General features: G+C 35.8%; 2 protein-coding genes across 3 annotated transcripts; one reads left to right on the top strand and one right to left on the bottom strand.

The window, feature by feature from the left end:
- Positions 1–78: 78 nt before the first annotated feature.
- LOC144856373 (pleckstrin-like) lies at positions 79–10,144 on the bottom strand. Its single transcript, XM_078714373.1, has 9 exons — positions 9,977–10,144; positions 8,031–8,186; positions 6,757–6,911; positions 5,484–5,575; positions 4,558–4,733; positions 3,892–4,062; positions 2,340–2,423; positions 1,520–1,595; positions 79–1,036 (listed from the first exon to the last, which is right to left on the bottom strand). The coding sequence occupies exons 1-9, from the start codon at positions 10,019–10,021 to the stop codon at positions 894–896; spliced, it is 1,098 nt and encodes a 365-aa protein (XP_078570499.1). The 5' UTR covers positions 10,022–10,144; the 3' UTR covers positions 79–893.
- Positions 10,145–10,849: 705 nt separating this feature from the next.
- On the top strand, positions 10,850–13,648 carry LOC144856378 (mitochondrial inner membrane protease ATP23 homolog). Of its 2 annotated transcripts, none has more exons than XM_078714377.1 (6): positions 10,850–10,967; positions 11,334–11,478; positions 11,782–11,827; positions 12,467–12,689; positions 12,990–13,076; positions 13,408–13,648. In XM_078714377.1, the coding sequence occupies exons 2-6, from the start codon at positions 11,379–11,381 to the stop codon at positions 13,594–13,596; spliced, it is 645 nt and encodes a 214-aa protein (XP_078570503.1). In that variant the 5' UTR covers positions 10,850–10,967; positions 11,334–11,378; the 3' UTR covers positions 13,597–13,648. The 2 variants fall into 2 exon arrangements, with proteins under 2 accessions (XP_078570503.1, XP_078570504.1); XM_078714378.1 differs by having other exon boundaries at positions 10,859–10,967; positions 11,337–11,478.
- The last annotated feature ends 280 nt before the right edge of the window (positions 13,649–13,928 follow it).

The following is a 13,928-nucleotide window of genomic DNA, read 5'->3' as shown; positions in this document are numbered from 1 at the left end:
AATCAAACAACAGTTATACACAATTTCGTTAAATACAAATTATTTATTAAAAGTCAACTATTATTACATACAGTAGGCCTATTCAAGAATTAAGAAAATATATTATATAACATTTTTTACAGGAGTAACTAATTTTATTTATACAAACATTTAAAACCTGAATCAAAACACATCAAATTTGATTTATTGTTTTTAATATTAGTAGTTGCTGGTTTTTAAAATACATTAGTCTTCTTTCTCCCTACAAATAAGCGAAATGGCCTTTTAGTTGGCAGTCTAGTTCATAAAATTCATAGTGCAAGGCTTTCATCAAATGTTATAGGCCTACTATTATTTAATTTATTATCTTATTTGTATACCACGTGTTTTTTCAGAATCCTAACACTTAACCAAACCTTCCGTTATCCATTCCACTGGGGACGCAACGCAAGCGAGTTGACCAATGACAAGCGAGAGTTCAAATAATCCATCGCTTGTGATTGGTTAAACCACTTACGTTCCGCTTTTGTCTTTGGGTTGCGTATCTAGTGGGAACCAAGCTTTAAGCTTGGTTCCCACTAGAACGTAACGCAAGGACGTAAACGCAACGCAAGCGTTTTAACCAATGACAAGCGAAGTTATAGACAGTTAGCAATCACAAGCGAATAAGCCATCGCTTGTGATTGGTCAATTCACTTACGTTGCGTTACGTCCTTGCGTTGCGTCGCTAGTGGGAACCACGCTTAAGCTACAGACGCAACGCAAGCGAGTTCGTTACGCCTAAACGAATTGATCTATTAGTTCATTATTTTAATGTTTAAAATTAATATACATGAATAAAATAACTTTGTCGTATGGACATGACGACAAGGACGAAAAACTTAGGCCTAAGTGTGTGCCTACAATCCCATTATTCACTTAAAGTTACCCGGGCTCATTATAGCCCTTAACCACGATTCTCTCTCCTCTGGACTGGATGCCTGAAATATGTATTGTTTTCCCTTCCGTGTTTTCACGCTAAACAGATTGGAACGAGATTTATTTTTCACTTTCGAGTCTGAAATCCAAACAAGCATAGTAATAAACATTTATTAGCGAGCGGTAATTATTATTTATGATCCTAGAAGCATAAAGAAATGTGCATTGTCATTAGGTTACGTGTAGCCTACACAATTGCGGATAGGCCACGGGATAGGCATCTGATTTGCCCGCGTGTTTATTTCCGTCATGCTTTTTATGCTGAAATGCCATTCATTGATTATAGTAAATTGTCATTTTTAGTTGGTAATTTTACTTAGTTTCTGGTTTTATTCTTATTTGTCCAAATAACCGGCCAAGGGTTTACCGCAAATAGCGTGAGTGATGCATGATGGGAAGGAATTGAGAGCAATAGCGCCACCAGCATAGTAAAAACTTTATATACTAATGGTGGCGCTATTGCTCTCAATTCCGTCCCGTTATGCATCGCTCACACTATTTGCGATAGGCTTATTATGTTAAATGTACGCTAATCTTAGTCAACGAGTGCTGGTACACTTACCTGATGAATCTGTATTTAATATTTCAACCGAACAATAGTTTATATCTACTTCTCCAAGTGGTTTTTCCTCATCAATCTGAAATAGGATTAGATTAGGCCTAGATTAAATTACACTGGTTGGATTAAATCCGAGAGTGTTAAAGAGTCGCTATCCAATCAGAAAGCCCCAGTGATCTAATGGTTAGAACATCTGAATGAAGGTCCCGGGTTCGAATCTCGGTTGGGGCGACTTTTTCTCTTTCTCACAGGTTTCCGTTTCAAATAATTATAATACATTTTCAGTATCACCGGGCGGTTTAGAATTTGTTCTATGCCAGTGGTGTTTATATATATCTAATATTATCTATTTATAGACGGTGGGATTAACCCTGTAGAACAACCAAAAGGGCTTGTGGTTCCGTAAACTGTCTATTAGTATTAATTATAATACATTTTCACTATCACTGGGCGGTTTAAAATTTATTCTATGCCAGTGGTGTTTATCTGATATATTATATATTCATTTATAGTCGTAACATTGGGATTAACTCTGCAGAACAACCAATAGGGTTAGTGGTTCCGTAAACTGTCTATTAGTATTAATTATAATACAGTTTCAGTATATCACCGGTCTGTTTAGAATTTATTCTATGACAGTGGTGTTTAACTAATATATTATTATCTATTTATAGTCGTAACAGTGGGATTAACCCTGCAGAACAACCAATAGGGCTTGTGGTTCCGTAAACCGCCTATTTATTACGTCATAATGAATTATTATCAGGCATGTCTATATTGACAATTGGTAATTCCAGATTTGCAACATCCGGTAGATATTCACCTTTGAACCCCGATAATACTGTAATAATTGTGGCTTATCCCATAATAGGAATAACCTAGCTTTCCACGTTCGGCGCACGTGACCCTGTAAAAAATAAGACATAACATTATAGTTTGGATGAATCATGAATGGGTGATGAATACATGAATAAACTCAATTGTCATAGCCTGTTGTCTTGCTGTAAAAACATCAACATTTTACTGTCTTTCATGCTGTAAAGTAAGCAAATATGAAACACAATAATGTATGTATAGTAGGCTCTACTGTACAAACACAATGCTGTTTAAAATTGAACCTCTTAACAAACATAATGCCACTTGTGGGACATGATAACAAACAATGCAAATAAGGAAATTACATTTTATCGCGTATAAATTATACATAGATTTTCATTGGCACTCAATGATTCCACTCAACGCAACAGCGCTCTATGCCTATCGGTAACCGGTATTGTAATTCAGACCCAGAAGATATAATTTACATTTAAAAGTTTGAAACAAAGTTCAAAGCAGTAGATGCTTGATGCTAAATATTGGTTCGCACTAGCGACACAACGTAAGAAAATGCGCGCCCTTCCAATTACGCCGCCTGCGTGGAATCAAACCTGCGATGTTTACAGCACTGTTGCGTTGTCGGTTCCCACTGATTAGATTACACAATACAGCACTTTGCGTCAATACGTCACTGCGTTGCGTTCTAGTGGGAACCACGCTCAGCACAACGCAATAAGGTAAGGCACAACGTTACAGTGAGTGAGCTGACCAAACACAAACAACAGTTAGGGTGATTCATCGCGTCGTGATTGGTAAATATCTTGCGGCGTGCTTATACGTCCTTAAAGGGTCTTCCACACCTGTTCCGGCACGGTTCCGGTCCGGCGCCGGAAAATCCAATCGAACGTCAATGTTTCGATTGGCGCATAGCCGCGTGGAGCGTCGTGAAAACGAAACATTGATGTTCGATTCGCCGGACCGGAACCGTGCCGGAACAGGTGTGAAAGGCCCTTAAGGGAACCAAGCTTAAAGCTCTGTCTACACTACCAAACGTTGTGTGATGTGCCCATATATATATGGACACGATGGTGTCATATCACTACCATATTTAAGCATATCACTACCATATTTGGGCACATCATACTTTATTTTTTCAAACTAAACCACGGAAACATTAGGTTCAATATTTCTCAGTCAAATCGTATTTTTTTATCGTTAATGTTTCGACGTTTGTGACCACACATAAATCAATGTATCTTTAAAAAAAAGTATACGTCTATTGTATTACAGTGCTATTAACTTATCGTGCGTAAACGGCCATTCAATGTAATCATTCAATTCAATTTATTCCGGATTTTACAAAACAAACAATAACACATACATCACATTATGCTAGACCCGGGGGACTCCTACAGCGAACTCAATCGCTTTCAATGGGACGTCCCATGTGAACATTTACATTGTGGTCGGCCATTGCCGAGAGCATAATGTGCCTGAAAAAACAGGTAAAATTATAGAATTTCAAAAGAGAAACATTAAACTTCCACCTTTGAACTTACCCTTTTTAATAGAAATCCTTGTTTAATCAATGTTCCACCTTCCGGTCCATTTAATAATTTTGAAGGTATGACTACCTTCTCTTTCGCCCTTTTCAATTGTTTTTCGTCGTCTGAATCGGATTCATCGCTACTACTAGTGAATGTATCTTTGTTGTTAGATGTGAAGGCTGACTGGATAAAATAAAACAAAGAATTGTGATAATTTACGAGAAAGGGAATTAACGAATAATACTAATCATGATTATAAATATTACCCGTACAGTTTGCAAACGTATAATCAGCTACTGTTGTTGATATGAAATGAAATAGACCCACTGCAGCCATGTAATATTTCGTTATTGTCACTTAAAGGGTCACTATAGAAAACTACTAATTCAACAATCGTAATGTAACGACTGTAATGTAATTATGACGGTGGTCTCTCGGAGTTGATGGACACTAGAGGACACAGCGCAAGAATGTACGCGTAACACTGACCAATCACAATGGATGGATGATTATCCGTGCGAGGTGATTGGTCCAATTGCGCAACTTCTTTGCATAGCTTTTTAGTTGGAAATAAGCTTTACGCAAAATAGAGATACTGTGTTTTGAGATTAGTTTTATGATTTCCCGGTAGAATTTGAGGAACAATAGACACACAGCAGCCCTCAAAATGTTACTTACAAATCGATATAATGCATGTCGTTCGTCTTGGAATGTTTTTGCGTCTTTCGTCCCGTTCGTGTCACCCTCTAGTGCTTGTAGATAAGCCCGCCCAAGTAGCGTATTGCATTGCTTGACTCCGTCCGCTCGATTTGAGACAAACGACCATTCTAAGAGCCAGTCTACCAAAGCCACTCCTGTTAAAGGTACATTGAAATCATTCTTATCAGCATAAAGCCCTAATCGACACTATCAAACTAGTTTGACCAAATATGGCAAGTGCAAGTATGATAGTAATATGACATCATCATGTCCATATGATTGAATGAATGATTGAAATATATATTTATACTGGGTAACCTCTTCAGTCAAAGACTGGTCTCCCAGAGGGCCCAGTTGGTCATCAGTGGCTGTGATGTACTAATACACCGGCACATCACATTTTTTTGTCACATAAAATTTGATAGACAGAGCTTTAGAATTAGTATCAATGGTGTGAAAAATAATATTTGTGTCAAGTTAATATATTGTTCTTCCGGGTGTGATGGAACTCTTCGCCCACCTAACATTGATGAATTAGGGCATAATTATTACTTGGCAAAATTCCAAGAATTGCACTGGTTAGTTTACACGGAACGGTTCACAATTTTTAACTTATTGTTCCGATTTGTTCCTGATTGTAAATAGCTTTATAACAACAGATTATGTCTTTTGATTTTCAAGAAAATCGATATATCGATGACGTCACAAAGCATATTAAAATCTCGAGTCTGTATCTTTAATATTAAAAAAAATACTGAATAGCACGCCCTCTGGTAGTTCGCTCATTTTCTGACCGCTTGGTTGTTTGATAGTTTTTTGGATAGTTTTTGATTGAAAACAGTATAGCAGTATAGTTCAAACTTGAATTATGTTATTGTTCAATGTTGGATACACGGCCGCCTTACCTGTAAAGCAGTGATTGTATTTTTTAGTCCCGACAACGTGCGTGTCAAGTTGAATACCCCCTCCAGAATCTTGCATCGCTGATACAAGATCACTATAAAAAAAAGTTAATAATAAATCATTAATACAGAGAGGAAAGAAGAAACGAGGCATGGGAGATATCAAAATTATAATATTTTATGAAATTAGTTGGGTTAGGCTCGTGTTGTATGGTGTGCCTATTGCATTATAGCATACTATATTGTAGGCTACTTCATAATGGAATGTACGGATGTAATTATAACGAATAAGTAAGTAATATTTATTGCTTTCCAAGAACAGTACAATTTATAAAACAGCATAAAAATATGAATGAAAGTAAATAGATAAATAAAAACATTAAACTTGAGAAATTAAAGCAGGGGATAGCCCAAATTGTTTAGTATAGTGTTACCCCGCCCAGTGGCCAAATTCACGCTTCCTGACACACCTCGCCTTATTTTTCAGTATGGCCTACATTAGGTATTGTAAAAATTACGGTTGCATCATTCTGTATTTCTATTAATAAAATCTTCGCAAGTATTAAATAAGCCTGTGATAAATATTTATGATTTTGTTTACAATTATCAATTCTTGTGCGGTTATTTGTTTGTATTGGCGTATACGATTACATATTAAAAGTATAATATAATTTCAGTATAACAATCGAATAATATTGTTTACAGTTTTATGAATGCACTAAACTTTATCACATAAAACATCATGACCAGGAAATTACAGGTGTGGTTAGACATGAAGACTTTAAACTTTGTTCATGATGTAATCATAGAGGTATACCTCCATGGTAGGCATATAATTATGTTTCCCATCATTGATGAAGAGGATTAGATGGATTAAAATATTACGTCAGATGTAGTGAATGGTATTAGGCCTAATCTGAATAACAATCGAACCCGCCGATGATCCAATACGAGTTAAATTCCCTCCTTTCAAAGCATTTCCTTCGGTTCCTTACTAATCACAGTATTTAGGGAAAATCAAGTCATCCGTCGGTAATTTAATTTGTTTAAGTTGAGCGCAGAGGTCAGATTTGAAAAATAAAAACAATGATTTTGTCCAAGGAAGCAAGGGAAACTAAGGGAAATAATGTGATGTAAGGCTATCTAAAGATCTAAGGAAGTCAATTCCGTAAATAGTTTGTTTACTTTGGAACTTAGGTGCGGCCAAACTTAACTATTGACAGCCAATGGCATTAGGATTACATTCGGCTACAAACCATCCCATTGGTTGACTTACTTTAAAGATTTGTCGTGTTCTTTACCGTCTACTCGAACGGCATCGACTCCTCTGATAGCCTCACTGATGGCAGCTACCCATTCTTCTCTTTCAGCGTCACCAGATGCTTGAACCAGAAGATCTTGACCAGCCATGGATGATATTTGAAATACGTCCTAAATTTACAAAATTGTACATATAATATAACGGTACATTTAGAACTAATTAGGTTATGAGGTTAATATATCCCCAACTAGAATTCTTGTTTAAAACTAGACAGAACAAGTGATTTAGAAAAGTTAAAATTGTAACATACATCAAAATACTGGCGATGCTAAACTCTAAAGCTCTGCCTACACTATTAAACTAGTTTGACAAACAAAAGTGTGATATGCCTAAATATATGGTAGTGATATGCCCAAATATATTAGTGCTATGACATCCATCCATATATGGGCACATCACATTTTTGTCACATAAATTGCAATGATGTAGACAAGGCTTAAGATATTTACTTGAAAGTGCGAACCACAATATTTTAAGATACAGTTAGTTCGAGATTTAAATAATCTTTTGTGACGTCATCGAATATATTGGAAATCAATAGGTATGATAGGCATATATGTGGATATGGACAGCCAGACAAACAGAATGCCATACAAAGTAAACGCACTGGTCATTTTGCCAAGTAGTAAATTATAACATTTGTTCTAGAATTATAGAAATATTTTTAACTCGGTGGGAAGCTCTCTAATTACAGGTTACTGAACCACAAAGGAAGTACTCTAACTATATTTATAATTGAAAAAATAAATATTTAAAAAAGAAAGTTCAAGCGAGCAGGAAAATAATGCGCAAATATAGCGTGTTGGAATTTCATTAAGACGTCGCACACGGTTACATTCATTATGGTCGTCATACTCGTCGTCGTCGTCGCCGTAGTGGTTATCATAGTGGTCGTCATTGTCGCCTTCGTCATCGTTGTCTTTGTGTTCGTCATAGTCGTCGTCGTCCTCGTCGTAGTGGTTGTCAGTGTCGTGGTCGTCATCGTCGTCTTCGTCATCGTCGTCTTTGTGTTCGTCATAGTCGTCGTCGTCGCCGCCACCGTCCTCGTCGTAATGGTTGTCATCGTCGTGATCGTCATTGTCGTATTCGTTATCGTCGTCTATTGTGTTCGTCGTCCTCGTCTTTGCGTTCGTCATCGTTCTCGTCGATTAGTATTCGTCATCGTCGTTGTCATCACCATCATCGTCGTCGATGTTGTCTTCACCATTATTTACAATAAATGTACAAACCGTTTTCTTAGTGTATTGCGGAACGGGTGAGATGACAGAGCTTCCTTTTAATATGACGACACCAGCCGCCACCTCGTCTTCCTTCTTTTTATAATATCGTAGTTCCTCTGGAAACAAAACAAACCATCGGGTCCTCCAGTTGGTACGAACATGACCCTACGAGTAAAAGGGTTAGATTCAGTGTAAAACACTGGGTGATCTTAATAAAATGAATATGAATGGATATACAAAACACACGTGATTCCCAATGGTGATGTGATGCAATGTATACTCACTCTCTGCTCGGAGAGGATCTTTTCGTATCCGTAACATCATAATCCATACATTACATTTGTGGTTTAAATACCTAATAACTTCCTATGCGTTTTTCCGTATTATTTCTTTGTAGAGAAATAATGGAAGAATGCATTAGTATATCAATGTTGGCGATCTAGAGATGGAAACGTGTTAATCAAACCATAAGGATATAGTGAGATTACTCCCGTATTTTATTCATTTTCCTTTTCTTTTCCTATTTTTTTGTAGCGGTTACGTTAACCGACTTCTGCTTAACTTGCCTATAACTTACGGAAACAATATCTAAAATTGATAGCGGATTCTAATAAACTTTGAACAATAAAAATATAGAATCTATGTTATTCCTTATGACCATTTACACACAACGCGAAGCGAACGGGCAGTTCCGCGCTCAGAATAGATACAATCTACGTGGGACAAGCTACGCGGTTTTCCACTTACCGTTACCGCTCGTCTGTGTAAATTGGCCTTAACAAGCGCATTCAATGTTGTGTTTGCACGTGTAGTATGACGTAAAACGCACAGGCAAAATAGAAAATATAATTAGGCCTATTGTTAGAGAATGTGGTGATTGAGATTCTACAAGTCGTTATAATTAATCCATCTTCACAAAAAAATAAACACAAACAAAGTTTTGAAATACTTATACAGTATGCCTAATCATTGCATTCCGGAAGTGATTCTTTTCTGCTAGAGTGATTGTAGGAATTAATAGATTTAATCATTGGCCATTCATTCATACAAATTCATTATAATAACAAAAAGTTATAGTACTGCATTTTGTTTACTCAAGTCAACGTTGAATTTCCAACAATTGAATGCCAAACAAATACTCGTTATAACCATTGGTTCTTCCGTAACAAATTAACTTTGACATTTTTCGTGGGAACAATATAGCAATAATTACGAACAGCATGAAGGTCGGTAACTTAAGTAAACTCAGAAAAGTGTAACAGAACAGATTAATATATACAATTGATATATCTTTGATATTGGTAAAAATAGCCTACAATACAATTAAAAAAACTAATTTGACACTAATTCTTCATGTGCCCTGATTGCCCTTAATATCGGACTTACACTATAGTTATTATCGGGAACCCTGTGACTCTAAAGCTCTGTCTTCACTATTAAACTTCATGTGACAAAAAAAGTGATGTGCCCATGGACATGATGATGTCATATCACTACTATATTTAGGCATATCAATACCTTATTTAGGCACATCACACTTTTTTTTATCAAACTAGTTTGAGAGAGTAGACAGAGCTTTACTGAATATCTCTACTTTTAACAAGTCTTTTTGAGGGGTTGTATGAGTTCCTTCTCCTAAGGTTGTCCCATATTAAAATATCAAATTAGGCCTAACAATTGTATCTTTTTCACTTTGTATTTTACGTTATTATACATTTGAAAAACAGAACTCAGACCCGATAGATACAGCAAACGAATTTTAACATTACCGTAATGCCTACACAGCATAGGCCTATACAATTCTTTTATTTACAATCAAAAGAATCATAATAATACCGTGGGCCACTATAGTGTGTCATATCGCAGTTTTACAACCCCGTTGATTTCTTATTTACACAAATGCTTATGTCAACATAGCCATTCTGTGTGTATATCAAAAACAACGTTAAGCTTACCTTTTTGACGAGGAACCCTTCTTTTAACTTAGCGCGTTGTGTCATTTAGCCACCGATGTAAGGGCCTATTTTAAATCAGTAGCCCGTCCTTAGTAATAACCAACTCACCGGCTCAAGATCAGATTAAGTTATGCCTTGCACGGATATTAGTATTGCGTTGTAATGGGAAGTTACTACTATACTATTGATATCATTTAACGCTCTATTTGGTTCCTGGTTGGAACAACAATAGTATATTGTCAGCAGTATAACCATATAGGCCTACTTTTCAAATGGAGGCGCTGTAGGTAAATGTTGTCACTTCCAGAAATTAAATATTATTGAAAAATTAATGTCTTATAGAATATTCTAATAAAACGTACAGTAACTAGAAGTGCATTTATTTATTTTTTTATTTTTTTCATACGCATCTGAGCACACACACGGCAATTACAAACTCGCTAATGGATAAATATTTTATAATTGATCGTGCATGAAGAGTTGAAAGAGCGTGAGTTACAACCCTGGAACTAGGTCAGGATTGAACCCTGAACCCTGGGATTGGAAGACAAGCACGTTAAGCTCAAAGCTACAGGGGACCACTACATTATCAGTTTGTTCGTATCAAAACAATGAATAATTAATGCGATAGGTCTAGCGTTTGTAGGCCCCGTGTAAATGTTTGTAAGTCAGTATTTAGGAATCGAAAACACAAAATGCGGTGTCATCTATATACGACGTTTATTGCCAATAAAAACCGTAGAAAAACTCTCTGTTCTAAATATTAATTATCATAAAATGTATACAAGTATTTAGGTCACGTTGCATTTCCTGGGGAATATTACCTTGATATAATAATTTCGCGTGTCATACGTCCTCTGTATAACGGCACCACGGGCGTGCCATAGATTGGTGTTTGTAAATCTCCGTCACGATGGTTCTGAACGTGGGAGGCCTAGCTCTGGTTTAAATTACGAACTTTCACGTATAGAAAGATCAGCAATAAGAACAAGTAAGTGTCCATTATGTTATTTACCATTCATACTGTTATTGAAAGCCCACTTTTTTCATTTTCTAGCCTAGGTTAGGCTAGATCAGCCATGCCTACATTCTAGGCTAGGCATAGCTTATACCTATTTCCACACGCGACACAGCGATAGCTGTATCATATAGCTATGCGATGTGCTCGAAGTCGTTTCGACCTACTATGAATATCCATATGATTACTACTAGTACTACGTGTTATTATCTTTGAGCGTAGATCTTAGATGGCTCATTTATATATTAATAAACTATTCTATGCCTATGATTTAAAAATATATATATATGATTAATTGTAAAGTTATCAATATATAACATGTGTTAATTTATTTTTCAGCAGAGATTATTACAAATTTTTAGTAAGTATCTGTAATAAGTAAGGATGGCAGAAAAGGAAAATGATTCACCCTCCCCTGCTTCTAAAAAAGGAAGTCTTGAACATAGATCTTGTCTTAGACGATTAGAATTTGCTTGCAAAGAAAGTAAGTTTTGGAACATTTTAATTTGATTCATATTGGTTACCTAAAGTTTTATATTGAAACAGTAAGAATTTCATTATTAATATTATCACAGTATATTAATTATATAATACTGACAGTAGGTACACTTAGATTACTGTAAAATATCCATCCCATCATGCAGCATGCTACAGAAGCATGCTACTAGTATCCCATCATGCAGCATGCTACAGCAGCGCGCAAAGTAACTGATACAACAACTTCAATAATAGCAAATAATATTTTTCTTTACTTTTATTTTAACAAAAATGTTTTAAATTGTTTCAGGTCCTTTTGTAAAGTTCATGCTGAAATCTATGGAAGCACACGGATGGTAAGTACTGTAATCTACTTTACTGCAGTTACTGCAGTAACTATATTATTGTATAATCTTTAATATAACCTGTTTTAATATGTCATTTTATCTAGCAAACTTTTTTTTGTAAACATATAAACTGTTTTTCAGTGACTGCCTCATAAACTTATACCTTGGAACAAACTAAAAGCATATGGTACATAATGTCAGTAGAAAAAAAAAATTTAGTTACTGCAGTAACTGCACAGTAGAATCATTTTGACATTATCCCCAAGTACTGCAAACAGTATAATGCACTTGTCAATTGTACAGTATGACCCACTATACAACCCTTAGGAGAGGTGTGTCATTTGTCCGATGTGCATCATACCATATAAATACCATGACACACCCCTGTGTCAAAAGTGACTTACCTTTAGGTGACCATGAGGCACCCATTTTCACGCATTGTGACCATGTTGGTGGTGGTATAAGCAATAGACATTGACACACCATTGTTCATTGATGCGACGTACTGTACCTTTTTTTGACGCACCCCTGTATATTACGCATCCATGACGCACCTCTCCCGGGGTCGTATAGCGGGTCATACAATTGATAAGTACATAATGCATACCAAGTTCTACCAATGATTAATTTAATTTTTTTTCTTCTCAGTCCTGTGAACATATCCCGACATATTTCTTGCGAAAAATGCCCTGAGGACAGTATTATCAACGGTGGATTTGATCCTTCAAATGGACAGATTGTACTCTGTGAAAACAGGGCGCCATCACAGCGTGTTGTTAGCACGCTACTCACTCACGAACTCATTCACGCATTTGATTTCTGTCGCGCTCACGTAGAGTGGGACAACTTAAAGCATGTTGCCTGCACAGAAGTAAGTTTTTTTTTAATCTTTTGTGTAAAAAAATATGTTTATACTGTATCTATATCACAGTATCTGTGATACAGTATCACATATGTGTCACATGGGATGCCTGTATCATAAGCTTAACCTTACCACTACATTTGGCGACTGCCTACTGTATTATACTGGACTCATAATGGCATATGTGGAGATACAGTTATAGTACAGATAATCGGGTTGATTTTTTAAAGGCCGTTTATCAATAGATTATTTCATTTGTGAATTTTCAGTTGTACTCGTTTTGACCTTTAACCTGTGATCTATTTACAGATTCGTGCCGCTAGTCTTAGCGGAGATTGTTCGTTTGTTAGCCAGAATGTCTATAGTCACAAATTTGGTTTCAAGAAACATCACCAGGTGCTTTTATATATTTTAAATTGAAAAAAACCCTGAGTATCATAAGCAAATACTGTAATAGAGCGTCACATATGTATCACATGTGACGCTTGTAAAGTTGCCATACTGTATGTGATGCATTTGTGACACTGTATTTTACAATTTGCCTACGATGCTATACAGTATAAAGAATTGTATAGAATATTGTTACTCACACAATTTTTTAATAGCAATTTCCTACATGCTTCACATATATGTTGCACTAATTTATATTCGATAGGCTATACACAAACAAGACGTAAAAAGGAAAAACCATATAATATATGCGATTATCTTTCATTTTTTTCTTCAGAATTGTGTCCGGGAACGTGCAATGAAATCGGTTATGTCGGTGTGGAATATATCTAAAAAAGACATTGACAAAGCGATGGACGACGTGTGGGATATATGCTTCAACGATTTTGAACCTTTTGACAAAATTCCAAGAAACAAAGAAGAAATTAAACGTATGTCCCGTCAAAAATACAATTATGATTTATGACATAGAGTTACTTAGAAATATTGTTATTTTATGAATAAATTCTGATTTATGCAAAGAATTTTTTGTTGACAATTTGTCTCGTGTCTTGTTTGAGCAGAGTTCAATTGAATCCGTTTTTGAAAATCGATGCATGTCAGTATACCGTATGAGAGAGATGTGACATTTTGTAATTGTTTTTTTTTAGTTTTTTATTTATCTGTTTTTGTATATCTCGGAGCAAACAAAATGTCTATGTATACTTAATATGTAAGTGACATAAATGGAAGTAATTTTCCACTGATATGATGAATGAATTAATATTGAATTCATGTTGAAAGGCTGATTGGTTAAAA

The sequence above is a fragment of the Antedon bifida genome, chromosome 11 (genome assembly GCF_963402885.1).
Source record: "Antedon bifida chromosome 11, ecAntBifi1.1, whole genome shotgun sequence".
Classification (NCBI taxonomy): Eukaryota; Metazoa; Echinodermata; class Crinoidea; order Comatulida; family Antedonidae; genus Antedon; species Antedon bifida.
This window is presented reverse-complemented; position numbering and strand designations above follow the sequence as displayed.

Coding starts and splice junctions, on each gene's coding strand:
- LOC144856373 (XM_078714373.1), bottom strand. CDS start 10,021: ATGACACAACGCGCTAAGTTAAAAGAAGGGTTCCTCGTCAAAAAG. Junction 5,576..6,756: donor GAACACGACAAATCTTTAAA/GTAAGTCAACCA, acceptor TTTTTTTTATAG/TGATCTTGTATCAGCGATGC. Junction 1,037..1,519: donor ATTAAATACAGATTCATCAG/GTAAGTGTACCA, acceptor TTTGGATTTCAG/ACTCGAAAGTGAAAAATAAA.
- LOC144856378 (XM_078714377.1), top strand. CDS start 11,379: ATGGCAGAAAAGGAAAATGATTCACCCTCCCCTGCTTCTAAAAAAGGA. Junction 11,479..11,781: donor AGAATTTGCTTGCAAAGAAA/GTAAGTTTTGGA, acceptor AAATTGTTTCAG/GTCCTTTTGTAAAGTTCATG. Junction 12,690..12,989: donor AGCATGTTGCCTGCACAGAA/GTAAGTTTTTTT, acceptor ATCTATTTACAG/ATTCGTGCCGCTAGTCTTAG.